A 27561-nucleotide genomic window follows, 5' to 3' on the forward strand; every position below is an offset into this window, starting at 1 on the left:
TATTTAACATTAATTACATCTCTGCTTTACATTTCCACTTAGTCTTCCTCAGGCTCTTTTCTCCTTTCTGTAGCACCAGTTTCTTTCCATTATTTTTGCTCTTTCTTTTTTGTTCTATGGCTTTCTGGTAATTAGATTCCTTTTCAAATAATACAAATGTTTGCTATGATTGCCCTTGTCAATATCCTTATTTAGTTTTACATGAATGTAAAATACAATATTATATACATTTGTAAAATAAAAATCTCTACAGTGTTTTGTGAATGAATACTATGTGCATATACAGATTATCCAGAATTCTGTAATTTATTATTTCTGTATGCAGGCATCAAGCTCTCCTGTAGTTCTGTCAGATAAACATAATATGCTTCATGAGTTCATATGCTCCCTCTGTTCTTCCTTCATCCCTGTTTTTTGCTCCTTGCTCTGTCTTTCGTCTTCCCTTCTGCCGACTTCAAAAGAGAAGCTGCTGTTGTCAGCTGTGCTCTTTTTAATAGGAGTACAATTCTTGTTTCTGCTGCTGTTTTTTTGAAGCTGTGCTACCATCAAACAGCTGAGAAATGAACTGTCAGCAGAAAGTCATCTTGAGGCTAATGCACTCACTAGTTACAAAAACTACAGAATTATAAAAAAGGGTTAATGTTCCTGACATTTTCATATTCTGCTAATATACTGATGTTAGTAATAGTGCCATAATTAAGTTTGTGTTGTTTCACACATTCATAAAGCAAAAATCCTGTCTTTGTCAAAAGCATTGGTAAAAATAGGAAGAAAATCACAGTGGTCTGCTTGTTTCAGGTGTATTTTACTAGAAAATAATTGCATTTTTTTTTTTTTAATTAGTCCACTTTCAGATCCTTCATTTTACAAACACATCCGATTTTACCAGGTGGTGATGAAGTTATATCTATTTCTCTGGCAGATAATTAGTAAACATTTAATTACAGTGAGAAATCTCAGACAAAATGGTTTTGATATACAAATGGATTTGAATCAGAAAGTATGCATGAGAAGAATATTTAAGTCAGAATCTTAAGAGAAAATGTAAAAGGATCAAAACTTGGATCTATCTTTACCTAGTATACAAGCCAGTGAGGATCAAAAAAGGAGATCTGTGCCTTGTCCACTTGTTCACATTCATGCATCTTAAAATAAAGAGAAGTGAACACTTAAAAGTATCGATGCATTGTTGCAATACCTTTTAGCAGTTAATGTAAATACATATATAAATAGATATATAAGAAAAATAAAATATGTATCTACAGAAAACAAGCCTACTTATGGGCTAACTGATACTCACAATACGAGAATCAGTAACTGTGCTGGGCATGTCACTTTACTGAATTGCACCATATTGTTGAAAAGCATTTTCCTATTTAATACCTTTATTAGCAAGGATTTTATCAATGGTTGGTTGAGAGTAACAAATACTATGGACTAACTGTTGTTTGTAGAGGCTGCCAAAAATAGATTGTCTGTTAAAAACATGGGGAAAGAGATAGGATATAAGTGATTTATAGAAAATTACTACTATGTCAGAAGCAAAGAAACCAATCCAAGAAGAACTGGTTTGCACACCATTTTTAATAGATTCTAAACCATCATCTGTTTAACGCAAAGGCAAATGTACTTACCTTCTTAATAATGTTTTTTCCCTAGTTATTTTCAGTATGTAGTTAAGAAGCATACAAATGGTAACAGTCAATGGACTAAAAATGTCTGGACTTTTTGCAGTTACCTTATCTTTAAATTATGGGCAGAATGTGAGGAGATTTCTCTTTAAATATGTCAGGAGAAAAAGTTTGAAAATATACACAATTATTATGCTTGTGCCAATAAAGATTAGCAATCATTTGAGAAGTATTTCTTTGTTGAATGCAGTGTGCATTCTTACAATTTTTTATTCTATTATTGATTTTACTTGTTTGCATGATTTAATTTCATCAATGTGTCAAAGCAAATGGTGATATTTAGCCAGAAAGCAAAATAAATTGCAAGTGGTCATAAAAACTGATACAGTTATGAAGTTTTATTTCATCATTTCCACTTTTAGCAGTGTCAGCATAATGCTGTTCACAATCCCTTCGAGGAGAGGTTGTTTAACTTCTACTATATATGGTATTCTATAGCTTCTGACAATCGGGTTTCAGATATCACAGCCCATGTTTATAGCATTCCTTAAGGACACCAGCTCCTTTTTCATAAGTTGTGCTTGTAAATTGTTTTCCTGTGCTCTCAGAAGCTCTGTTCCCCAGATCTACCCATATTCCACTTACCCTCCTAAAACTAAAGATGGGCCTTTCAGGCAATTCAGTTATAGTCTATTTGTCTGTTACTTCAGCTGGCATTCTCAAGCAGAGCATTTCACAGTATCCTTCCTTGTGTCAAAATATGGGGTTTGGCCTAATAAAGCTTCATCCCATAGCTTAATGGGAATGTAAATCTGTCTTCTTTAGATAAGCAGCCATTTGAGGCCAGTGGCCACTTGCTTGCCATCATACTGATGTATGAAAATAGCCTTCCAGCTTGCAGTTTCCTGTGAAAGAATGATTGCTGAGATCTGGTTTCTTTGACCTGATCCCCTGACATAATCTCCACTAAGGTCAAGATAAATTACCCCTAACAGCCAAGAAGATTTTTCACTCAGATGGTTCCTGATCTCTGTCTGTTCCCAGCACCTGTCTATTTTGCTTAAGACTCAGGCTTTTCCTATGAAGGTAACTTCCCACCATATACGCTAAGTAGCATATGCTCTTTTACATTGCCAGAACAAAATTCTTCAGAGGGACACTGCCTCCTCATGTTCACTGTAGAAAGATTTAAAGGACTGTCCTTTCAAAGGATCTCACACCACCTAGCAGATAATATGAAGAATGCTATTAGTCTCTTGGAAGTGTGACTTACAAGCACTCCCTAAACTAAAGTTCAAGAAGTAACACTCGATAAGGTTTCAAGGAGTAATGCTACCTTTGGTGGAGCTGTCCCAAATTTTTTACTTTGCTCGTAACAACGAGGACCTTCTTCCAAGTTTTCATGAGTGGACGATGTGAATGGACAGATAGAGTCACTGGGAGAAGAGAAATAAGCTATTCATCTTTTTTAACAGTGATAATGGAATACATTTTGAAAGACAATTATCAAACTATTGTAGAAGGGCATCATAAAAGACAAAGGCATAAAATCCAGTCAAACTAAAGTAGCTTTGGAGTTAATTAGGTATTCAGGATACAAAATATGTCTAAGCATAAAATATTTTCAGTAGGTCATCAGGATTTGTAACAGACTGAAGAAATCCTGTGTTGACTAGAAAGCTGCTCTTGAGGAGAGAGTTTATGTTGTGAACTGTTTCTGCTATGAACTGTACAAAAGCAAATTATCAGGAAGTTGCAAGCATCTGTTGCCTCTCTCTAACTGCTAAAATATATTATCTTTTTCTTTCTGTTTTGTCCTCCAAATTAAAATGGATCACTTCCTCTTTACGAATTAGTTGGTTTTCCAGCAGGGAGCTATCCCAAGTACACCCACATTCTTTATAACTTTCTGAATAAAAATGTTAAGGGATGTTCTAAGCTGTGGCCACCTCCAGCAGCTCCAGGCCTGGGAGTCCCCCCTGCCCAGCTGCTGAAACCCAGCCTAGAGACTCAAGGGTCTCCATCCCACGCTGATGGACATGGCTGCTGCCTTCCCATTTGCAGGTTAAACTATGTGAACTGAAGCATGTATTCCAGAGACACACAGACATGTGCGCACATGCAGACACACACAGAACATGACATGGCTGGCTACACAGGCTGCCACAGGCAAGGCACTGCCTTCAACAGCACCTGCCTAGAGGACTCACATAAAACATGACTGTAGAAAGCCAAGTCCTCTCCTCCTCTCTGGCTGGTAGAGATGGAAGTTCACTAGTGAAGGCACACACATGACACTTGGTAGATTCACAAGCACATGCACACTCGTGGATTCCCCAAGTACCAGCATGCCCCACCATGGGTCTCCTACTCACTGGCTCACGGATAGATGTATGCACTTACAGACCCATCCCCCAGGCACTCCACACTTGGGGGTCCCCCAAATACCAGCATGCACCCTCTACCTATATGATACTCATGCCTGGACCTGGGGCCTCCTACTCGCAGGTAGTACATCTTGAAGTTTGCTAGTGAGTATGCTCACCTACACTCAGAAGCTGGCACGAGGCACATAGGCTGGGACCCATGGTCCCACTCCAGCCACTGGCAGTGAGTCCCCTGCTCACTTCACTCACACCGGTCACTCCTAGTGAGTGGCAGCTGAGACCGTCACCCACACCAGTAGCTGGTACTGAGACTTTCACTGGCTGCAGGTGCTGACACCACCGGCCCGGGGGTGCCTACACCCTTGGTCAGAGTCCAGTTGCTGGCCCCAGATCCCCTCAGGCCTCTCTCTTCTATTACTGGCACCTAGGCCTTGCAGCCCCCTGCACACACACCCCCACACAAACACACTTATCCTGGTCTCTCCCAGTAGCCGGTTTTGGGGACACACAACATTACTACCCCAGTGGTTGGTGGCTGAGACCCCCCATTTGCTCCAGTCCCTGGCACTGAGACTCCCACTGGTTCCATTAGCTGACACCACAGGCCAGGGTGCCTGCACCCCCGGTCTGACTCCAGTAGCTGGCACCAAACCCACTCACACTGGTCCCCCCAGTAGCCGGCACTTAGTCCTTGCAGCACTCCGCCATGGGGGATAGAGAGTGAGATTACACAGAGAGATAGTTAAGAAAGGATTTAATAAGAAGGCAGGATAGACTGCGGGGATCAGGCTCAGGGCTCAGTCAGACAAGCATGCTGACCAGCCCCATTTTACATGCAACCGTCCCCTTTTATACCCCTTCAGGTCTGTTCCTCCTTTGTTCCTCCCCAGTTCCCTGTTTGTACACATTACCTCATTGGTTTGCATAGTTCCACCAAAACAACCACCCCCAGTACCCCAGACCCCCGGGTTTGCACCCTTCTCAATTGCAAAGTCCAGGTTGGCACTCTTTGACATGATGTCTGAAGTTTCTTGATAGTCCATCCATTAGTGTGACTGACAAGATTCGTTTGTCATTGTTTCTGTTGCTTTTTGTTTGTCATGTCTGTGTTTTGCGTATTGCCTTCCCCTTTTCCTTACCATCCCATTTTGACAGGGTTCTTAATGACATAATCTTACTGAAATAAGCATTCCCACATTCTGCGTGCCCATACCAGTTAGTGTAACCATCCAGGTTTGGTTCTTGTTACTATCCCCATTTGTTGGTCAGGTTTGTGCTTCTGCATGTTTTGGTTTCCCCCTTTTCCTTATCATCCCATTTGACAAGGTTGTTGATCAGGTAACTTTAAGGAAGCAAATGCTCTCTCCTACCATATACCTTCATAAAAATTTTATTTGTACAGCGTATGTGTTGTGTGTTCTTTCTCAACTCAGCTACAGACAACAGATAGGAGATGTGCTCCAGACAAGCCAGAGAATTAGCTGCAGATATGATTCTGGAACTCAAGATTCCAGGTTGCCAACCATTATGATTCTGGAAGTTAAGAACGTAGTAATCTTATGCTCAAACACTGCTGAACAGATATATGCAGTAAATTCAATTTCATGACCTAGCTATTGACTCTTTTTTACTTCCGTTAAATATAGTGAAATATAGTCCAAAAACCAGATAAATATTTTAACAGTTTGTCTTAAAGAGGAATAAAAATCCTAAATAGGAACTGTTTCTTACCTTCTGTGAGAAGTAAATACAGTTAAATTTAAAGGGCAAATTCATAAAACATACCCATACAAAATAATTTGCAATTGTAGGTGTCAGTTCATTTTTAGTAGATGAACCATGTGCCATCCGTCGTTTAAATAGAAATATTTTGCTGTCATATTTACAATACACTATTTAGTGGAAGTGAACAAAAATTGAAAGTTTTTTTTAAATATCATTTTATTGTTAGTTTGATCTGTGCAAGTTGTACAGTATGTCTGATATTTTGTAGACAACAATTATTCTTCTCATCAAGTCTGAAATGTATCATTAATTGGGAAAGGTGAATTGCTCATAATCTTTATAGAGATTATAAGAAAGAGGAGATGTTCTCTTATAATTTTTATTTTCTATAATATGCTTGAAAAGCTGAATGAAATAGTAAATCATGATATTATAGTATTTTTGTGATTTTTTTTTTTGTATCATCACTTTTGTCACCTTAATGATACTGCTGGATATAGACAAAAGTTCACCTTCAATTAATGTGAAGATCTCCGTAGGGTTTATGCAACTACAGTGGTATAAAAATAAATTTTGTCTTTTGGTTATTGTCTTTTACTGTGACCTGTTATCAGCTGTTGATACAGAGTTTAATTTTATTCTCACAGTCACTCAAGCAGAGTCCTGTATATGGATAGAAGACTCCTCAATGTCACATAGGCATTATGACCGGCAATGGTGTTCCGGTAGTGTGGAATATTTTTGGAAGGTCCTACACTTTCAGAAGCGTGACTGTCTCCATTTTTGTTTTCAAAGCTAGTGAAAGGAATTTTGGAGAACAGTTTCTTCACTTGTATCTTGTGGAGGGAAGACCAACAGTTCGATTCAGCTGTGGAAATGCTCAGAACATTCTGACTGTATCCATCAATCAATCCATTAGCAAGGGTATACCCATCCCTATCACAATAAGGTAAGAATTTACTACTGTGTTACACTAAAGAGTTTTAGTCATATATATTGAACGGTAAAGTGTGACTTCACTTTTCTTGACAATAAAAAGACAAGTCATATTGGAAAGCAAAATTGTATGCATATTTCAAAACCTTTTTCATAAGGTGGTGTCCTTGATTGAAAATACATTTTAGTTCACACAGATTAGTTCAGTCCTTTGGAGAACTTATGAATCATTCAAGCTCCAGACACTTTTACAGATACAAATGAAGTCAGTTTGAGAACTGAAACAATTTAAACATAACATTGGAGGTTACAAATGGGTAGCTCGTAATTTATGCTTATTAATTTACACATTGAATAAATTAGAGTTGTCATCAGAATTCTAGTGCTAAATATAGGACTAACTTATTGTTTAATTTTGAGATGAAAAAATTAAAAATGGGCATGCTAACAACATCTTGCAGTGCAGTAAGCTGTCATATTTACATATGCAACTGTACTGTCAGCAGTATACAACGGTGGCTGACCAGTGCTGTCATTTTTCATCTAGTACACACAATAGTTCGCAGAATGGTTAACTTATAATTTTGAAAAAGGTATTGGTATCATGCCTTGGTAATGGGTTAACTCTTTTCCACTCATGGAATCTTATATGTGCAAGTAAGGAAAAAGGTAAGAATGAAATAATATACATGTTGTGTTATATTTGTATTAGTAACATTAAAATAATTGTTAAGTATTTAATGCTTACTTTAAAAATATTTTAGAAATAATTCTGATGCCTAAGTTACCATGATTAAAATATTTTTTTTATTTATTACGTAGTTAAAGTATCAGAGCTAATTGCTGCCTGAACTGTAAATATTTGTGATGTGAGGGATCTTATTGCACAAGTTATTAAATTAAAGGTAGTTTTAGCTAGGACCATTTTTGCTGTTAGAGGATAGTATATGAAGGAGACTGCGAAGGTTACCCTGAAACACACACATCAGGGTTCCCAAAATTGCCCTCTTACTACCAAAAAAGGAAAATAAAAGCATCATGTGAAGATTTTTGTATTTGCCTTATGAACTGTTCCTGTATGATGTGAATATTGCGAAATTCTAAAATGCTGTTCCTGCCAGGAGGTTTGATGATGTCAGTATATACAGTAGATTGGTATGGGGAGAAGAGACTGTTTAGGCTTTTTTTGGTTATATTTTATGCTCACCCCATAAGTTTTACCGTATCTTCTAGAAACAAACTTGTTAGAATATAAATATAAAACCTCTTTTCAATATATGGAAGGATGAAAGGATCTACCATTTAAGAAACTGTTCCATTTCCATCTTATATTTCTTCTCAGCGACAGGTCTGTACATTACTCTTATGCTCCATGTAAAACGGGGGGGGGTCCTATTATTCTATGCTAATATCAATGCCAGGTATTAATTAAGCAAAGTCACATAGCATATATTCAAATCTAATTGTTTGTTAACTGACAGTGTATTAATCTATTTTAGGATTTTTGTAAAAATTGTAAATGTATATAAAATTTACAGAGAAAATTCTATCCCTTCCTCTACCTAGGAGCTAGCAGATAAAGAATTTTTTTCTCTTAGAAGATATTTGATAGAAGTATACAGCTCAATGCTAACAAACAATTCAAAGTTTGTTTTTTACTCTCAGAGACTACTCTTGTGTGAGACATTAGTCAGCTAATTGTCTGCACTGTATTAGCTGTGGTAGCATTGTCTCTGCTTCATAAGATTAAGACATTAAAATGCTGTACAGATTTCAAAGCCTAATAATATCTTAGCAACAAATGCAGCTAAATGGCATTGAAAAGATTGATTCTAGTCACAGAATCCAAGTTCACACTGAAAAATAAACTTATTTCCCTCTTTTTTACCCTAAAATTAACACCTGTATATGGCTTCATTCTCCACGTTGTTACACTAAAAAGTAATGTCAGTTCCATTTACACAATACCTTTGTTCACTGGAATTTATACTGCTATCTTTAAAACAGTGGCATACTAAATAACTTGCAAGGTGTGATTGTAGACTGTGACTGGCAGGGATTTACATGCATGTGAGTTTATGGGCTTGGCCTTCAAAATGACTAGTAATTATTCTTGTGAGTCCTTCTAAATTGTAGAGAGAGCAGTATATCCTTCACCAAGCAGCAATAAAATTGTAATCCTTCAGCAATCATCTTTAACCTCTGCCAAAGAAAAAAGCAAACTTGACAAGGCATTTGTGGCCCCCCAGGATCTTGTATCATAGGCTATAAAATATGAAAAACCTGTTGATTTATGTTCTCTTAGTGGCTATTGAAGATAGATAACTCTATCTGTATGTTTTACCTGCAAAATTAATGAGGTTTTTCCCCTGTAATGCAGGAAAAGAGACAAAGACTGGAATAAATAACTATTTTTGTTACTGTTTGAGAACACTCCAATTGGGAGACAATATTTCTGTTAAATCTGACATTGAATAAGGCTATAAGATCATATTTGACAGATATTACAATTTTAAATGCAACTATGGCTGCAGTGGATAAACAGTGTAATTAATGCAAATAATTATGTCTATAGAAGCAGAATTTCATCGTCTTAAAGTTTTTCTTTCTAAATCCACCATATACAGGAAGCTAAGATATCCCTGTAGTTTACAGCTATTACCTTCTCTTAACTATATGATTAGTTTCCTTAGACATGGTCCTTTTTTTCAAACCTGATGAAGATTAAATGAGTTTTAAATGTTCAGTCATTGTCTTTACGGTCCTTGTGAAACAGCTTTATAGAAAAAACCAATAAAACTCTGATTGCTTCCTTTTTTTGCCTTGCCTAAAGAAACTAGAGACTTGTTTCAATCCAGTTTTATTCATTGTTTCCATTTCTATTTATTTTAGAATGATTTGATTGCTCGTTTTGAAAATGTACGTTTGTTTGGGTTTAATTTTTTTGTGATTTCATAACTGAGATTGTATTGATCTTTTCCGTTAAAGCTTTGAGCACATACTTGAGATGTAGTTTGGATTGCTTTTATGAATTTGTACTTTAAAATTATTCAAAGAAAGAACATTAGTTCAAACACATTTCATTCCATGTGTGGGTTCTGAAATGCATTTGCCTGATGCAAAATTTGCTGTATATTATTTGTGGTTAAAGTGATGTGACTGTCACTGGGGCCAGATGGTGGTTCAATTCAGTGGTTGAAGGAAAGTTATATTAACAAGCAAGAGATTGAGATAATCAAGTCACCAGGATTTTGATTTTTCTAGACAGTGGGAGGCATTTTAGCTTTTAGAGTAGGAATATGGATTTTTTTTAGACATCTTATACTTTTCTTCTCTAAATGATAATTTTTTTAATTATATTTCCTTAAAGAGTTTAGATTGTCTGTTCTGGACAGTGATGGGGGACACCAGATTCTTTTCTGTTTGGAAGATTCTAGGCAAGCATTGATTAAAATCTTGCCTGTATAGGATAGTGTCACTCTTCCATCTTATTTACCTGCAGAATTGTTAGAATTTTGCTCTGGAATTTAATGAACATTGTGCTCATCCCCACAGAGCTTTATCATTGTATTATGTACATTAATATTTCACCTATCTTCCAAGTGAACACTGTCATGGTGTAACCCCAGCTGGCAACTAAGCAGCACCCAGCTGCTCGCTCACTTCCCCGTAGTGGGATGGGGGAAGAGAATTGGAAGGGTCAAAGTGAGAAAACTCGTGGGTTGAGATTAAGACAGTTTAACAGGTAAAGCAGAAGCCGTGCACGCAAGCAAAGCAAAACAGGGAATTAATTCACTACTTTCCATCGGCAGGGAGGTGTTCAGCCATTTCCAGGAAAGCAGGGCTCCGCCATAACTCCGAACATCCCCCCTTCCATCTTCTTCCCCCAGTTTTATATGCTAAGCATGATGTCATATGGTATGGAATATCCCTTTGGTCAGTTGGGGTCAGCTGTCCCGGCTGTGTCCCCTCCCAACTTCTTGTGCACCCCCAGCCTACTTGCTAGTGGGGCGGTGTGAGGAGCAGAAAAGGCTTTGACTCTGTGTAAGCCCTGCTCAGCAATAACTAAATCATCTCTGTATTATCAACACTGTTTTCATCACAAATCCAAAATGTAGCCCCATACTAGCTACTATGAAGAAAAATAACTCTATCCCAGCTAAAACCAGCACAAACGTCTTGAGTGTAGTTGTCTCCAGTTTTCTGTCACACTTTAATTAGCGGTATGGATGTAAGCATTTACTCACGGCTGAGAAGGGCACATTTAACTGCCCATAAAAGCATTGATTTGTTAAACAAATTATTCAGTTGTTGTTTGGACAACTCTAGCTGTGCAATTGTACAGAAGCTGCTGAAGTTTATTATTTGGTCTTCATGCTTCAAAAGCAGGTGGCACGTTCTGAACTGTGAAAGTCCTAAACATGTTTTTGTACCTCCACATGGAAACTTTGGCAAGACGTAATGTACTGAGCGCAAACTACATGATTATATTACCAGCGTCCGTGTTTTTACCTACACTTCTACTTCCTCCTTTTCCACAGGAGACAGTTGTTTGAACTGATCTTACAAAGTTTTTTATTGCATGTCCATTCTGCAAATGTGTTTTTAAAAAGAATGTGTAAATCACCATCCATACAATCTGTTGACTCATTTTGGGTCCTGGGGTTTACCTATTTCATTTCATCATTTCAGAGATATGTATGTTTTCATATTAGTGCATGCTTTTAAGTCATCATTTTATTAGTATTTACAGGTGCCAGGTGCTCTGCATAGTGTGCAAGTATTACTGAAAATTACATTAAACCAGTAAAACAAAAATTTACTAATATTCTGATGTTTTTCTATTGTTTCCAGCATTACCGGTTATCTAGAAATGCAGGAATTTTTTGTCTGAGTAATTTGAAACATCTGAGCAGCTCTTTGTAAATGTCAGTGGCTTTGTATCTGAACAGGTATATAGTGTAGCCTGTATTCGTGATGTGTGGAAGACATTTTGCTGTCTTCAAATGCCCCTAAGCTTCATACTTGCAATACTGAGTTCCAACATAATCAATTATGTGATGAATGAGAAATGGAAAGGTGTTTTGGTAGATAACTTGAGCCAACTTGATGCAATATCACCATCAACTTACCACACCTCTCCTTTTGAAAATTCTGTGAAGGTTAACAGTGAAAGCAGTCTGGGAGAGATTTAGGAATTGTTATTCTATCACATGAATTTATAAATTGATAAAGAAAACACATTTAGATGTGGGTTTGAAATGGAATATCTTACATACCATATATTTTAATTTTTAATTTTAAGTCAGCACATACATGAATCATACCCATGTGGATGTTGTGTTGCATAAAACTGGAAATGCTGTAGGACATTAAGTAGATTTAATAAATTTTTAATTGAACTTGGAATTACTTTTAGAAGGACTGTATATACAACTGTACATATTTATATTTACTGCATTTTCTATAGCAATTGCAAATCATGATAACTCACCGTAAGTCTTAGTGGGTCAAAACCTAAAAATGGCTTTCATAGAGATGATTTCCCACTGAAATTATCTGCAGTTGATGACAGTTTATCAGGCCTTGTAAAAAGAGTAGTGGACTCAGTTCAGTTTGTAATGTATATTGATTTCATAAAATTGTCATCACATTTGCCACTATAAGGTAGGAAGGTTTGTGCAATATATGCTTGTATAATGTCCATTCTCTGAAAACCTTTATCCCAGTTCCATCAATCCAGCTGTTACAGTTTTACATAGGTAAATCACTACATCTGTTATTCAGTCTCAAAAATAGTCCATAATACATGCATTACATCAAACTAATGTGTATAAATTCTTCTATATGCAAGTTTGATTTAACATTAGAATCAACCAGTTAAATTATTTTGTGGCCTGCTAGCTGTGATAACTCAAATAAGAGAATGTATTCTCATAAAGAGTATAGAAAAGATTACTTTTTGTTTCGTTTCAGTTTCAGATTTTGTGTTTGAACAGAACATTCAGTGTGTTTAGAAACATATGTCACTTTCTGAAACAGGTTTTTTTTGTTTCATTCAGCAATAGTATTCCACGTTTCATCAGTGATCTGTCAAAGCCAACAAACCAACTGCTATGGCTATTCCAGTTCATTAGCTACTGACTTGAAAAGCAGATGTTTGAATTCATGTACCCTTCATGCTCTGGCTTAAACTAGGACTTCTTAAATTAACTGACCTCACAGGAATATCTCAAGAACACAGAAACACGAAATCACATGATTTTTTAGGTTGGAAGGCACCTCTTGAGATCATCCTGTCCAACACTCCTGCTCAAGCAGGGTCACATAGAACATGTAGGACCATGTCCAGTCAGGTTTTGAATAGCTGAAAGAGGCTCCAGCCTCTTACTCATCTTTGTGGTCTTTTGCTGAACTCGCTCCTGTAAGTCCATATCTTTCTTGTATGTGGTCTCACCAGTGCAGAAGAGAGGGGGAAAATTACCTCCTTTGACCTGAAGGAGAGCCTTGCCAGTAAAGACTGAGGTAAAGAAGGTACTGAGTATCTCAGCCTTTTCCAGGTCCTTTGTCAGCAGATCGCCTTCCCTATTCAGCAATGAGCCCACATTTTCCTAAATCTTCCTTTTGCTGCTGATGCACTTGTAAAATCCTTTCTTGTTGCCCTGCATGTCACTTGCCATAGTCAAGTACAGGTCAGCCTTGGCTTTCCTAACCCTTTTCCTGCAAGATCAGACAGCAACTCTATATTCCTCCTGGATCACCTGCCCATGTTTCCATGCCTTATGCACTTTTTATGTCTGAGTTCAAGTAGAAGCTCCTTGTTCACCCATGCAGGCCTCCTAGCTGTATTTGCTTGATTTCCTACTTGTTGGAATGGATGTTTCTTGAGCTTGTAGGAGGTCATATCTGAGTATCAACCAGGTCTCCTGGACCACCCTTCTCTCCAGGGCCATATCTGATGGGTTTCTTCCAAGCAGATCCCTGAAGAGACCAAAGTCTGTTCTCCAACATCCAGGGCTGTGTTCCTGCTTTTTGCTTTGCTCCCTCCTCTTAGGATCCTGAATTCTACCATCTCATGGTCACTGCAGCCAAGGCTGCTTCTGGCTTTCATGCCTCCAACCAGTTCTTTCTTGTTTGTAAGTGTCAGGTACACCAGAACACCTGCACTTATTGGCTCATTGACCACCTGTGCCATGAGATTATCAGTGCACTCTAGAAATCTCCCAGAAGGCTTGAGCTCTGCTGTATTGTCCCTCCAGCAGATACTTGGGTGGTTAATAACTCTGATTCTAGTCCAAAAATTCTGCCAAAAACTTTCGCATCTCTGACTTAATTGGGTCATGACCAGATTGATTGTTTCATTCTATTATGAAAGAACTGTAGATCCCATTGGATTTGGTGATTTTTGTCTCCTCAACATGGGCAAAGCCTAGTAGAATACACATACTAATTAGTATTTCTATAGTAAATGCTTGCAGGCTACTGTCTTATTAGTTCCATACAGTACATACTGACTTAAGAATTCTTTTCTTTCACCTTTTTTTTCATGCAGTTATCCTCAACATAGATAATTCACTGAGCTTTTTAAGGCAGCTGTGTTAAAGGGAGGGTAGAACTACCATGTGCTTTGACCATGATATTTTTTTCTTTTCCCTTGAACAATGGGATTTTTAAGAATGCAATTATGATTTTATTTTGATTCTTATAATTTCTAGCTGGTTAGATTTATTCTCATATGAAGTTGAATTTTCATCATTAACTGATTTTGGACAGTTTATTCCGAAGTGGCTCACCACAGACCAGCTCGTATATGGACTCACAATATTTCATCTTCCCATTCATAGTATGTCATTCTACTTTTAAGTCAGATAAAAGAGTCATTTCACTATAGAAGTGATATCTGCTGTGTTTTCTTATTCGCAAGTTAGGGAGCTGCAGTAAATGTCATTTGAGTACCTGCAAGGATGTGTAGTCCAGAAGCTAAAACAGCTGATGGAAAACAATGCATTAAAGAAGATTTAATCACTTCTGTTTCTAGGTGTGAGGTTTTTTCAGCCTCTTTCAAATACATTCATATCAATATAAATTTTTAAATGTGAACTGTAGCAACAGTTCAGGTATACTGAGTAGCATAGTACAGCACTGTCAGCTGCCTTTCCTGAAGTGGCAGGCATCCGGACCTCTTCTCACAGTTGTGGTGATCAGCAACCTCCATCATACTGAACTGGACTCTGAGTCATAGATGGAATACTATGACCTACCTGAAACCACAGAAGCAACATAAGAAAGGCAAAGTATATTTACCATATTTCAAAGACAAAGATATTGAAAAAATATGAGACTGTTGATTACTTACGTTATTTAAGAAAAATTCTAATGAGTCATATTCACTCCATCTAACTTCACCTGCTTTCAAGTTAGGTATCTAGTCTAAATGAGTTTGTCTGTATAACTATGTGGCTTTATGGCAAAAAAAAAAAGTATTTGTACAGTACTGAGACTACTATTGCTCGCAAGGCCTTTTTGCCATTCAGCTAAAAGTTGGCAGCTTGTCTTTAGGTTACCTACCTCCATTGAAATATAGAGGTCAGTGTTTAAATGATGAACACTCTGAAAAGATAAAAGAATGGGCTTGCAAAACAAAATTTATTTCTTTCTCACAATCTTTTTCCCCATTGCTAACCCTTTCTTTCTGTTGCAATTACTGCAACTTCAAATCTACTTGAAAATTCAAAGTTCTAATATTGTAGGACTTAATGATAAAATGAATACATTTTATAAATGTCTTTAGTACCATGAAATATAATGTGGCAAACAGTGACAAAGTTATTTGAATTTTAAACAAATTTCTCTTTCTTAAGTCCTGTTAGTACGGTGCAGCTTCCAATCTCCTGTTGAACATGGAATTTGAAAAATTAGATTTTGTTGGTAATTTTACGTAATCAAATTTTATGTCAAATCTGGTATTCTGTTAAATTAAGTTCTGTCTGGGGGCAGATGCTGACTTTTAACTCAAAAAGATGCTCTGATCTTGAGCTTGAAATTAACGTAGTAAATTCTTGTCTGCCCTTCAGTGTCCTGAAAAAAGAGGGCATAATTTAACCTCTACTCCTCAAGGTATCGTCCACCAGAATTTAAACTTTTTACTTGATAGAATAAGAGATGCTACAGATGACTGCATTCCCTATAAGAAACAAGGATAGCTTTTATTTTTACCTGTATTATTGTCTGTTTTAAGAATCATAGAATCATGGAATCACAGAATCTATGATTCTACATTATTACCCATTTTAAGAATGTAACATACTTCATTTGTATTACCAATGCTGCTAGAGGGTATTTTTATAAGCATGTTCAACTTAGCATAATAAAGCAAAATCAGGTAACACACAAAAATCACAGTAACTTTGGCAGTAGTTTCTTTTGGATTGCGTTTACCTTTACAGGATGAGCTAACTCATCCTAAAAGAAGAGAAGGCCGGTAAATCCTGTCTCGTTTAGAGACTTTTAGTGCAACAACATATCCTTGAAAATCAGCACAAAAAATAAATTCTACCAATCTGTGGTTTTGTTTGCACTTGTATCCTAGGAATAGACTTATTTATAGTATACATATATACATATTATATGTGAACAAAGACTGTTGTGAGCTCCTTTCTTCAAGCCTGTGACAATGGTGACCTTTGACTTCAATAAAGTTGTTCTACTTCCTAAACAACATTTATATTGAAAATAGGTATATATATATTTTCTCACTTTGCAGTGTTATTCTTCTTGCCTGCAGGCATAACTGTCTCATAACTATGTAAAATAATTAATCATTCACTACAAAGACTTGAAGATTTCACTTTTCACTAAAGTACAAGAAATACAAAGAAACTTTTTATGATGGTAAGCAAAAAAATAATTACTTCTGAAGCCACTTCTCTCTTGTCAGTGGTCATTTTGACATGAATCAAGCTTTATATTTTGAATACTGACTGTCCCAGTGAGAATGCCTGTATAGCCTAGTGGTAGAACGGAAATTTTTTTTAATCTTTCCAGTGGTTAAAGTTCATTCCTGGCCAATAAATTTGTTGCATTTCTAACATTCTCCATCTCTGAAGTAGAGGAGCATAATTGAAAATAATAATGAAGGTTGATATTCTCTGTTTTGACCACTATTTTTATTATGTCCTTTTTTCCTAAGATAAGTCAAACATTTCAGTCATACCCCTCATGCCCTGAATTTCATTGCTGTCAGTTATTGATTGTAAGGAAATACCAAGTGGTTCTTTGTATTTTTCCTTCTAGAATTGAAATGGTGAAAGAAATAGGACTAATGAGAGATGCTTACAAACTTTTTCATATCAATATTTACATGTTTAAACAAGATCAGATGTTTAATGACCATGGTAATATCTAATGTACATTCAGTATTTCATTGTTACGCATATTACAAATATATTGGTAATTAGACAAGTGAATAGAATGTTAGTTTTTCATGCCATAACCTTCACAAAGTATAACTAAAGTATTGTATAATTCAGAACATTCTAACACCTCCCTGTTTAGCAGCCCCTCTTATAAAAACTGACATAAATAATAGGTAGTGCAATTTTCAGAATCAAGAATAACCAGAAAATCTCATTTTCCAAAGAAAGCTCTAGGATTAATAGTCACATTAAAGAAACAGTTTCAATACACTGTTGATAATAGCAATAGTTACTTATTATTTTTTTAGTGACTGAAGTTGCTAATAGCAGTTATTAGTTCATGTAATTTTACTGAAGCTCTATGTCACAGTTTACTGGCTCTTCTAAAGACAACGAGCTGCCAATTCACCAGATAAAACATAATGAATGCACATTTCATTACCTTTTATTTTAGATTTAGCTTTGTACTATAATTTTAAAATTAGAAGTTTCGAAGAATCTCTGTGTTTCTGCAAGGAAAATAGCAAGATTAAAGTTCTAATAGTCTGTATAGCCCAATTCCTGTTTTCCAGATACATCTGGTTTGAAAATTATCTGATTTGCCTTTCAGCAATGTTACAGCTAAAGCATTTGCAAGTGTTCTTTCTATTATCTCATGGAAATTCTAAACTGCATTTAACCTAAATTTCCAGAATTTTGCTAAGCTCTTTAGAACTCTCCTTTCATGTATTAAAGGAGACACTGCTTTAATGGTGCATACTGATCCTTTCAAGTGTGCTGTAGTCCTTTTGTTGCTGTGTGCTGCATAAAGCATTGCATTCCAAGTACTGTTGATGTGATTGCTTACTCACTGCAGTTTCTCTGCTCCATGATCTCACGTGATTCACTTTTTATCTTCTTGTGGCTGGGTGAGACTGCGTGAAACAGATAGTAAAGATTTCAAAATACTTGGCTATTCCCTCTGTTCCAGGGAAGAAGCAGGATGCAGAGGCCTTCTGATCTGCTTGGAAGGAAGAACAGTTCTTTCATATACATGATAGTACAAAGGGATTTCAGTACTACTGAAGAGACACTAGGTAATCTACGTGAAACAATGCAGATATCTGTGACTTGAAGGAAAAAGGAGTCACTGGATTACAGAGGGAATAATAAACTATTAAAATTCAAGATAATCTGGTATATTGAAAAATATTTTTCAATATTCAATATTTTGATTGTTTCAATATTTGTTTATTTATTTCTAAAGTATATAGGATTCCGTAAAATTCATTAGCTCATTATCTGGTCACCCAGTGCTTCACACAGAGGACTTTTCAGACTGTTTGGTTTCTGTTAGTTTGGCACAGCACATGGAACTATAGCAATAGAGTATATTGCCAAATAGCTTATGAAGGTGCCATGTTGTCTTCTTCCTAAGTGACATGATAGTAAATGTTTACACAGTTGAGTATTTGTGAATTCTGAAGAGCTAAACAAAAAAAAAATATGTGAAAGCAAAGCAATCTTTTTTAATTCTCTTCCTCAAGCCTGTTGTTGCTTAAGTGGAAGATCAATACCGAAACAAAATTGGTTCAGCGTGCTTGTAACAGTTCGCAGTTCTCTACAGAAAGCAACAGGAATTGCTATTTGCTCTGTGGGTATTGAAAATCAGTAAAAATTAAGAAACAGTAGGCAGCTAGCCTTTGCATGACTGTCCAAAAAGGAGTGGTGAAGAGAAGGGGAAGAAAATGTATATCTCCCAACAAGCCAGGCTGGCTCTCTTTGATACACGCCATGAGCACCAGTAATGGTAGGGGAATCAGAGGGCAGGTCTCCACAAACAATGAAACAGGCAGTGAAGTTGTGCTGAGAAGAAGGGAGCAGTTCTTCTCAGTCTAGGTGATCAGCTCCTAGCTCAGCAGCAAACTTCCTACATGGTTTTAAAGACTTTGGTTAATCTTCACTTGTTACTTAGTTTGCACAGCTCTAAAGTGGGAGTAGTACTTACCTATCTCAAAAAGCTGTTCAAAATTTTGAATGTATTTAGTGATCTGGAGACACCCATATTACCACAGTTCCAAGGGCAAGTTAAGTATTTAAACAGATTTTTAAAAGTATGGCATTGAGATCCAGCTGCATGATCTGTATTTTGTACTATGCTCAGTCCAGCTCTGTGACCCAAAATCATCACAGAATCTCAGGTATACTAACTTGGGAAGTCTGTTTCATACAGTTCATTGAAAATCCTTTTTTCATGGGGCATGAGGGAAGGAAGAAACAGCGATGGTTATTCTGTGTTTTATTATTATTATTTTAATTACTATAACCTTATTTTTTCTAAATTCTTGATTTCTAAATAAATTTGAGGGAGATATTCAATATACAGTTTGCACATACGCAGAGAAGAAGGAACAAAACAGGACGTCAGACAGCTGATTGTTTCAAGACTAGCCAGTTTAGGTCTAGTTTTACATATTGGCAGAAAGAAAATTTGGTGCTGCAAATTGAATCACTTGATTAAAGACTTTATTGAGTAAAATTTACACATGCATTTGTTAAATAGTCCTGCTTAGTAGTCAGGTTGGAGAGAGAGACATGTGAGCTGCATCTTTCTGAACGTCTGAAAGAAACTCATTTAAGGAACACAACCAAGGAAAGAAGGTATTTCTCTCCCTTTGGCTGAAGTACATTGATTATGTGTTGAATTTGTATTCTAGAATGTAGTTAAATCAGGTGGGAAAAGCTTTTTTATTCATCTCTCCACCACTTTGACTGTCCTTATTATCCTTTGCTTGTTCTTTGAAGCACACGTTGACCTGGCTGTTTATTAGACCATAAACTGTCCATAAAACTTTCTTCTCTGCTTGCTCACCGTTGTGTGCCACTTGCCTTTTGTTCCACTATCTTTAGCTTTGTTAATCTATTTTCTATGTAGTTACTGATGCTGCTGTTACATCTGTGATCACCTTCATCCAAAGATGCTTTGTCATTTTGTGACCATTACTTGATCTTGTCCTTGACATGGCTGGAAATACAGAATTAAATAAAAATGCACTTCACTGGTGGCTGATTGCAGATGGAAATTTAAGCTGGGGGTAAATGTAGCAGAAACTAGAGGGCAGACACCTTCACCAGAAACAGGTAAGGTATGCAGATTTGCGCTAGTATTACATCATGCAATTCAAAACAAGTAAAGATATTTTTAAAAAGCTAGGACTAGTTTTCAAAGGCATTGCTGTCATACTGGTACTACCAAGGTTGTACAATAAGACACTTAGGTTTTCAGCTAATAAATTTACGTCCACATGTCAGTAGCTTAATCTTTTAGTGAAGTGCATGCAAAGTTTATAGAAAGAAGGTGTACTGGGTGCAGGTGCCCAGGCGCTGGCAGTGGGCGCTGCAGGGCGGCCCCTGTGAGGAGAGGCCGGGGCTGCCCCGTGCCAGACACAGCTCCAACCCACCCACCGCAGGGCACAGCTGAGCCCCGCAGCCAAGGTGGTGGCACCTCTGTTGAAAAGTATTTAAGGAAGGGCAAAACACCACCCAGGCAGAGTGACGAGTGAGGGGGAAAGAAAGAGGAAAAATCCTGTGAGCACCAAGATCAGAGAAGAAGGAGAGGAGAAGGCACTGCAGGCACCAGAGCAGAGGTTCTTCTGCAGCCTGTGGAGACATCATGCCAGAGCAGATATCCACACTGCAGCCCATGGGCTGCAGCAGGTGGATATTTCGTGACAGAACTGTGGCCCATGGAAAGCCCATGCTGGAACAAGGGAAAAGTGTGAGGAGGGAGGAGCAGCAGAGAGGAGCTGTTATGGACAGACCACAACCCCCCGTTCCCCATCCCCCTTCTGCACTCCTTGGGGTGGGGAGAAACAGGAGTTGGGAATGGAGTAAAGTTGAGCCTGGAAGAAAGGGGGTTAGGGAGCAGGTTTTTTAATTTTTGCCTTTGTTTCTCACCAACCAAATCTATTTCATTGTCAATAAATTAAATTAATTTTCCCCACACCAAGTCTGTTTTGCCCATGATGGTAATTGGTAAGTGATCTCCCTGTATTCATCTCGACCCAGGAGCTTTGTCATCTTATTCCCCCAGCCCCGCTGTCTTGTTGAGGAGGGAGAGTGAGAGAGCAGCTGGGTGGGCATCTGGCAGCTGGCCAAGGTCAACCCACCGCAGAAGGAACTGTGAAGTGATACAAAAAGTGATTTTTCTACATTCCTTGCATATGTGGTTGTGCGGGCAAAACTTCGTAATAAATATGTGACCTCTGTAGTTTATTTAAATTACAACTAGTGGTGCCTTGTGTTGGATAAGGTTTTATTCTTCTGTTGTTCAACAGAAGGTAAAGGTGAATAAATTGTAGAATTCTTGTAGTCACATTGTAAGTGTTAGCATATACTGAACATAGAAAAGTAGTTAATGTCTAGCACTACTGGTGCTATTGTCTTTCCAGAGGCATGAAAAACATCTGCTGCATTACAAGGTATTTCAAGATACAGTAACTATTGTAACATAGTTTTTAAACAGGTTCTCTGGGTCTGGGGAAACCCTGTGCTTTGCTATGAAATGATGAAACTTTATATAAGGTCAAATCTGCATTTGAACTCACACTCCAAGTGAACTGTATTAAACAGACATGTAATGTGGAGGTTTGGCATATATGAAAATAAAATTCTTCTCCAGGCTGCCTTTTCTGGAGGCTCTGCTCAACTGCAGTATCATATGTTTGCGGTACATCTCCCCATTTGGGGAAATGGTGCTTACATAGCACCAATTCACATCTGTGCCTTGGGATATGTGTCCCTGTGGTTTTTCTTCTACAGCTTCTATGCAGTTGGCAGTGCTGGTCAGCCTTTTGCATTGACGGTGGATATGACTTCCTACTGAATGGATGAGTTTTAGTGAGAACACCAGGAACTAGAGATCTATACATTGTCACAGAAATTGTTTTATCCCCCCTACAGTTCACATTGCCTAGTGTAGTAGACAATCGATGGAGCCCCCCACCAATGGCCCCCCTCCCCCTTTCCTCTTTTCTCAGAAACATGCGATCATTGTAGGTACAAAGCACAGTTATCCATAAGTACCCAGTACAGAAGGTGCCCAACCAGCAGAAAGGCAGTCGGCAGAAAAAGCAGTCAGCCTGGGGTTTTTGTGATTTGATTTCGGATCATAGCTGCAAGTAATTGAGCATAGGTAAAGCAACCTTGCATATAAAACCTGAGCTTTGGATAGAGTTAGCTGAGGATCTCACTAGCATGGTGAGATCCTCCCGGTCAAGGATGCTTGACCATATGACACTGCTAGTTGCCGTAATTGCAATTGTAAGTTTGATTTGTATTGCTATCATTTTAATTTCAATAAGGTATTTGGATATATTTATTAATGAGTATCTGAATAGAGTTACATCTCGCATAGTTTCTATTCATGAATATATAGATGCTGAATAAACCATATATAAATTGGCAGTCTGGATATTTGATTGTTTTACTTCTCTTTCTCTGGGGGCCTGGTGGACACTTTTCTTTTATCTCTTATTCTCAAACATCGTTTTGTGGGCACTGGTTTGGTATTGCACATACACTCATTTTAGAGAGTTGGGTGGAAGTAAGGCAGTGAGGAGGACTCCTGGTATGGGGTTCAACACCCAGATCTGCCTCCACAGCAGCCTGAACCTTAACCACCGCATAACACCTCAGAATAGTCGGGTTATGACACCTTGTCAGAGCTGCCAGCACCCAGGGGACTAGTAGTAATGAAAGATAGTGTAGCATGCTGTGTTGCTACTAAATTCTCAGCAGCTGTTCAAAACACCTTCAGAAAATACATTTTCTCTTGCATTTGAATACATTTTATGTAAATCTGAGAGGTGGCTTGGCCCCTGGGTTTTGTTCCCAGTGCTGTCTGAAACAATCTTCTGCAACCTCTTTTGTTCACCCATCTGGAAAATAACAGGATTATACTTGCCTGCCTTCTGGGGGAGAGTGTAAGTTTTGCTCAATGGCAAATGCTGTGAAAAATATAAATCTAAACACCAGTCTGTGGTTGACATACGACAAGGCACGATCTGACCATTTCTTTCCTTGGCTGAAGTAGATGAAAAGCACTCTTCCTGAACCAGCCAAAGAGGAAGATGTTTATTATTAAGATTGTGAGTTCTTTTTCACCTTTAACAGAGAGAGAAGCACATATCATTTTGTTTTAGTGAATTTATTTGGACCAAATAAATACCTTTATAATCTTTCTGTAGAGTCTCTTTAACCCAGATTTCTAACTGTATTTCATGTAGGTAGTGAATCTGGCACTTCTATCGTACCGCTTTGTAAATGGTGTTTCTTCAATTCCCATGTAGAGCAGGATGTACACAAGCAGTTTTACTGAAAACATAAGGTGGAGATATGTAAGATAAAATAGGCTCACAGTGATACGAGTGGAGTTTGCTGGTTGCTTGATGCAGACAATAATCTCAGCAGCAACCTATGCCAAATGTATATACATGTATTTCAATTTTAGAACTCAGTGTGGTGATGCACTGAGGTTCTCCCAGCCAATGATGCAGTATTGCTGGTCTTGCTGAATAGCCAGTTCCTGCTCCAAGCACTAGAAATGCTTTCTAAAGCCTATATTATTTCATCTGTTTCCTCTTAACCTCTTTAAGCTGCAAATTTAAGCCAGAAAGATTTTGGGTTTGTTTGGGGTTTTTTTTTCCAAAACACAGAGCACATATTTAATAATAGGGAAATTCTCTATTTAATAACAAAGAAAAATGGCAGGCATCACCATTTGCTTTGTCTCTAATAAAAGTTGCAAAAAGTCTTAGAATGCTAAAAGGTAATCCTATGGTGTTCGAGTGTTCACACATTCCAACACATACGACATTCATTCATACTGAATGGCAAATGGCTGTATATTATTGCATATACTACATTTCAGCATAAAGTATTTTGAGCCAATATAACATCTGTGACATTTTATTTTCTTGTGAGTTTTACACCGATCAGTATCTGACAGCTTTTGGAATTAATGTATCTCTTATTAATGTCTTCTTTTCTCGGGAAGGTATTGTCAGTCTTACTGGGCAAGCAATTGAAGAGAAGGCTGATTAACTTAGTCTGATCAGCTGTGAACCGCTGCAGAAATATGCTGATCTGAATAAAATAATCTTTTGGGGGATTTGGCAATTTGGGTTTTGGTTGGATCAGATCTCCAATCACATTCCCTGAACAGCTGCATCAAGGTGCTATTGGGCACCATTCTTTTTGGCAGCATCACAGTCTCAGATTGTCTAAAACTGCCCCTTATTAGCAGTAGATTAAATACGAAATATTTTACCACTCAAGCAAGTATGGCAGTCAGACCCAAAAAGAGGCCTAGTTCTTGGGAAGCCCTCTCTTGTTCTTTATAACAGATTCTGTTGACTCTTACTTTGGCGAGTTAATGTGTAGAAGAGAAACCGTATCCAGAGACAGTGGGTCCAACACTGTCAATATTAGTTCACTTCATAACACTGTTTTGTGATTTAAAGTGATCTGTCCATATAATTTTAATTACAGCTGATCATGTTTTCTGACAGGTTTGCAGCAAGGTTGTGGGATTTTTTTGGTAGCAATTATCTTCTTGTTCTTGTGGTACTAAAAACTGATTAAATGCAGAACACGTATTTTTGCTTTCACTTAGAATACTTTCTATGATGTTTTCTTTTTTTTTCTTTTATTTTTTTTTTAAACCACTCAAAATCTACTTTAAGAAGACAGAGAAAGGATAAGATGTCTTTTTTCTCAGTTATGAGCAGGAAGATTGTTAAGTATGCCAAAGGTTGCACACTGAATACAGAAGATCAAAGGGCCAAAACATTTACAGCTACATTAAGTAGGAAATGAAGCAGCACAGAATTGTTCAGTTTAAATTCAAGCTGAGCTGCAAGAAGCTGGTATATCTCATCCTACCTTACACAAGTTCTTGAACTAAACATCAACTAACATTTTGCCACCTGCAACTTTCACGGCATAGTGCTGCTGCATCTTCAGATGATGAAATAAATTAAATTGCCTAATAACTGGGAAAACTGTAGGTACATACTTTTCAAACCTCATTGCATACCTTTAAACAACAGAAAGACAAAAATTCAGAGGTTCTATTCTTCCAAAATGCATATTCAAACATTTGAGATTTTTTTAGATGTCAGCAGCTGAGAGTATCCCTGCTCATTTTAATCCCACATAATTGAGGATAGTTTTCTATGGGCTCCAAAGAACTTCTATAAAACTGTTGTGCTTTAAATCATTATCATGGATAGAGGACAAGTAGATACCAAAACGCTGAGTTGATCAAAGATGAGTATTAAAAACTTTGGGTAATAAGCTTCTTACTCTCTCCTTTGCAGTTTTCCCTCTGAAAATAAGCATGCTGTCTATTTATGTCAGTATAGAGCTGGTTTCTGATTCAAGCCAAATAAGGGCTGTTTCTTCCCTACCTACCTAAACTGTTACATCAACATTCAGCAGTGACAACAGAAGACAAACACAGAACATCCTTTGCTTCCCCAACCCTTCCTGAATGAGAAAAGGGTGATAAAAGGAAAACATTGAAAAGAGAATAAAGCTAATTAATCATGCAGTAGATTTTCCGTGCTAGATTCCCCACAGAACTTATTCTGCTTATCTAATAATATGCAGCACATACTACAGTTGAATCATCAGCAGCATGCACCCGGCTGTTCATATGCCAGGCATAGGTGTTTGGTTTTATATTTTTCCTTCCTGACAAGACAGTAGCCTATTTTTGTTCTTATTTTTTTAATTTGAAAAACAATCCAATAGCTGGTTACCGAAAGCAGTGGTAGGATTAGCTGATCTAACCCTGCTCAACATATCTTCCTGCCCACTCTCTTCCTCTGGCTCGCAAATGAGAGGCAGATGCATAACAGCGGAAGTTTTCCAGATTCATCATTAAGCAAAGCACTTAATATTGACTGAAGAAAGATAAATATTTAACTGCTGCAATTTAATCAGTACAATGGGTATGTCCTTTAAAAGCAAGTTGGGTTTAGATTGATTCTTCTTAATTTGTAGTAACTTCATATAGGAACGATTACTTAGTGAATATAATCATGACAATCACAGAACTTGCACTCATTACCTGACGTATTTGGCATTCCTGGGACATGATCTTGGGCAAGTCCTTTCATCTATCCTTGCTTAAGCTCCTTCCCTGTGATACAAGACTCAGAGACATCTTGTTATAAAATCCATTAATAATCTCAAAGTACTGAGATGCATAGCTGAAGACTAAAATAATCTAAACAAATAACTTATGTCTGATAGGTAAAGGTGTTTCCTAAAATACACTGCTATTCAGTTAAAACATTTAAAAACAGACTGACTTTTCTTCAACCTACTGATGTCCTTTCTGTCCTTTCAACAAGGCTTTCATCATTGTTCCCCATAAAACACTTATATCCAGGTCAGCTAAGTGGGTGGAAACTTTGATGGTCAGCAGTGCATAGTCTAGCTGGCAGTCAGTTACTAGTGGCATTCCTTATTGCTCAATACTGTGACCAAAAGAAATAATGAAGTAGTGCATTGGGTCCTTCAGAGGAAAAGAATCTTCCAGCACGGCCTCCTAGGGATTGCTTCATGGGCATGTCAGAAGTATACTGCTATGAATGCTCTTCTGACCAGGTTTGAAATGTTTTTACTATACCACATTCTTTGAAATTATCCTTTTTTTCCTTTCCTATTTAAATTTGAAGGACAACTTTCTTCTCCAAACCTTGCAAATATACAGTATGTAGGCTGGGATATGCTGACATATTTAGTTTGATCATTTTTTAATAAGCTTGGTTTGTTCTTGCTATTTTGGTTTAGAGCTTGAGAGAGTGACTTGAAATGAAAGACACGTCTTTTTTTTTTCACTTTCTAAAGCAAGACTTTGTGTTTTACAACCCATCTGATGAAACTCATCTAATGATTTTCACTGAATCCTCTGAGTAAAATGACATCCGCAATGGGATCACGTTACCATCCATTTTTCTATAGTGCCCAGTATTCTTTTATCTATTGCTGTAAAAAACCCCATAAAATAACCTTTGGAGAAGGAATGCTGTAATGGGACAAGCTAGAATCATGAATACAAACATATAGAAAACAGCGCTGAAATGTAAAAATCAGTCTATCCTTCGGCTTTACGGTGGGCCATATTAAAAGTGTGTCTACTTTTAGGCCCCTGTTAGGACACTTAGGTTTTAGAGTGCCTAAAAATTGTCTGCCCTTCAGGCTGATTCAGACCACTTCAGTGAGTTATTTATTTTTTCTGTTGACTGCAGAGGCAGCCAGGCAGCTCTGTGACAATGTGTCACTCCCACATGTTGGGTTGCAGCATTTAGTATCAATTGGTAGGGAACAGGACAGTGTATGGGACAGGCCTGTCTCACACCCACACATTATGGGGTTCCCTCCCTTTTGGGATACTGAACATTGACTCTCCCGATA

General features: G+C 37.5%; 1 protein-coding gene across 1 annotated transcript in view; it reads left to right on the forward strand.

The window, feature by feature from the left end:
- Nucleotides 1-27561, forward strand: part of EYS (eyes shut homolog) — a 939662-nt gene that overhangs the window by 767341 nt on the left and 144760 nt on the right. The window contains exon 38 of the mRNA XM_059831070.1: nucleotides 6539-6692. Within this exon, the coding sequence (XP_059687053.1) occupies nucleotides 6539-6692 (154 nt within the window). The remainder of the gene's footprint in view (nucleotides 1-6538; nucleotides 6693-27561) is intronic.

Source organism: Gavia stellata, chromosome 2 (assembly GCF_030936135.1).
Source record: "Gavia stellata isolate bGavSte3 chromosome 2, bGavSte3.hap2, whole genome shotgun sequence".
Classification (NCBI taxonomy): Eukaryota; Metazoa; Chordata; class Aves; order Gaviiformes; family Gaviidae; genus Gavia; species Gavia stellata.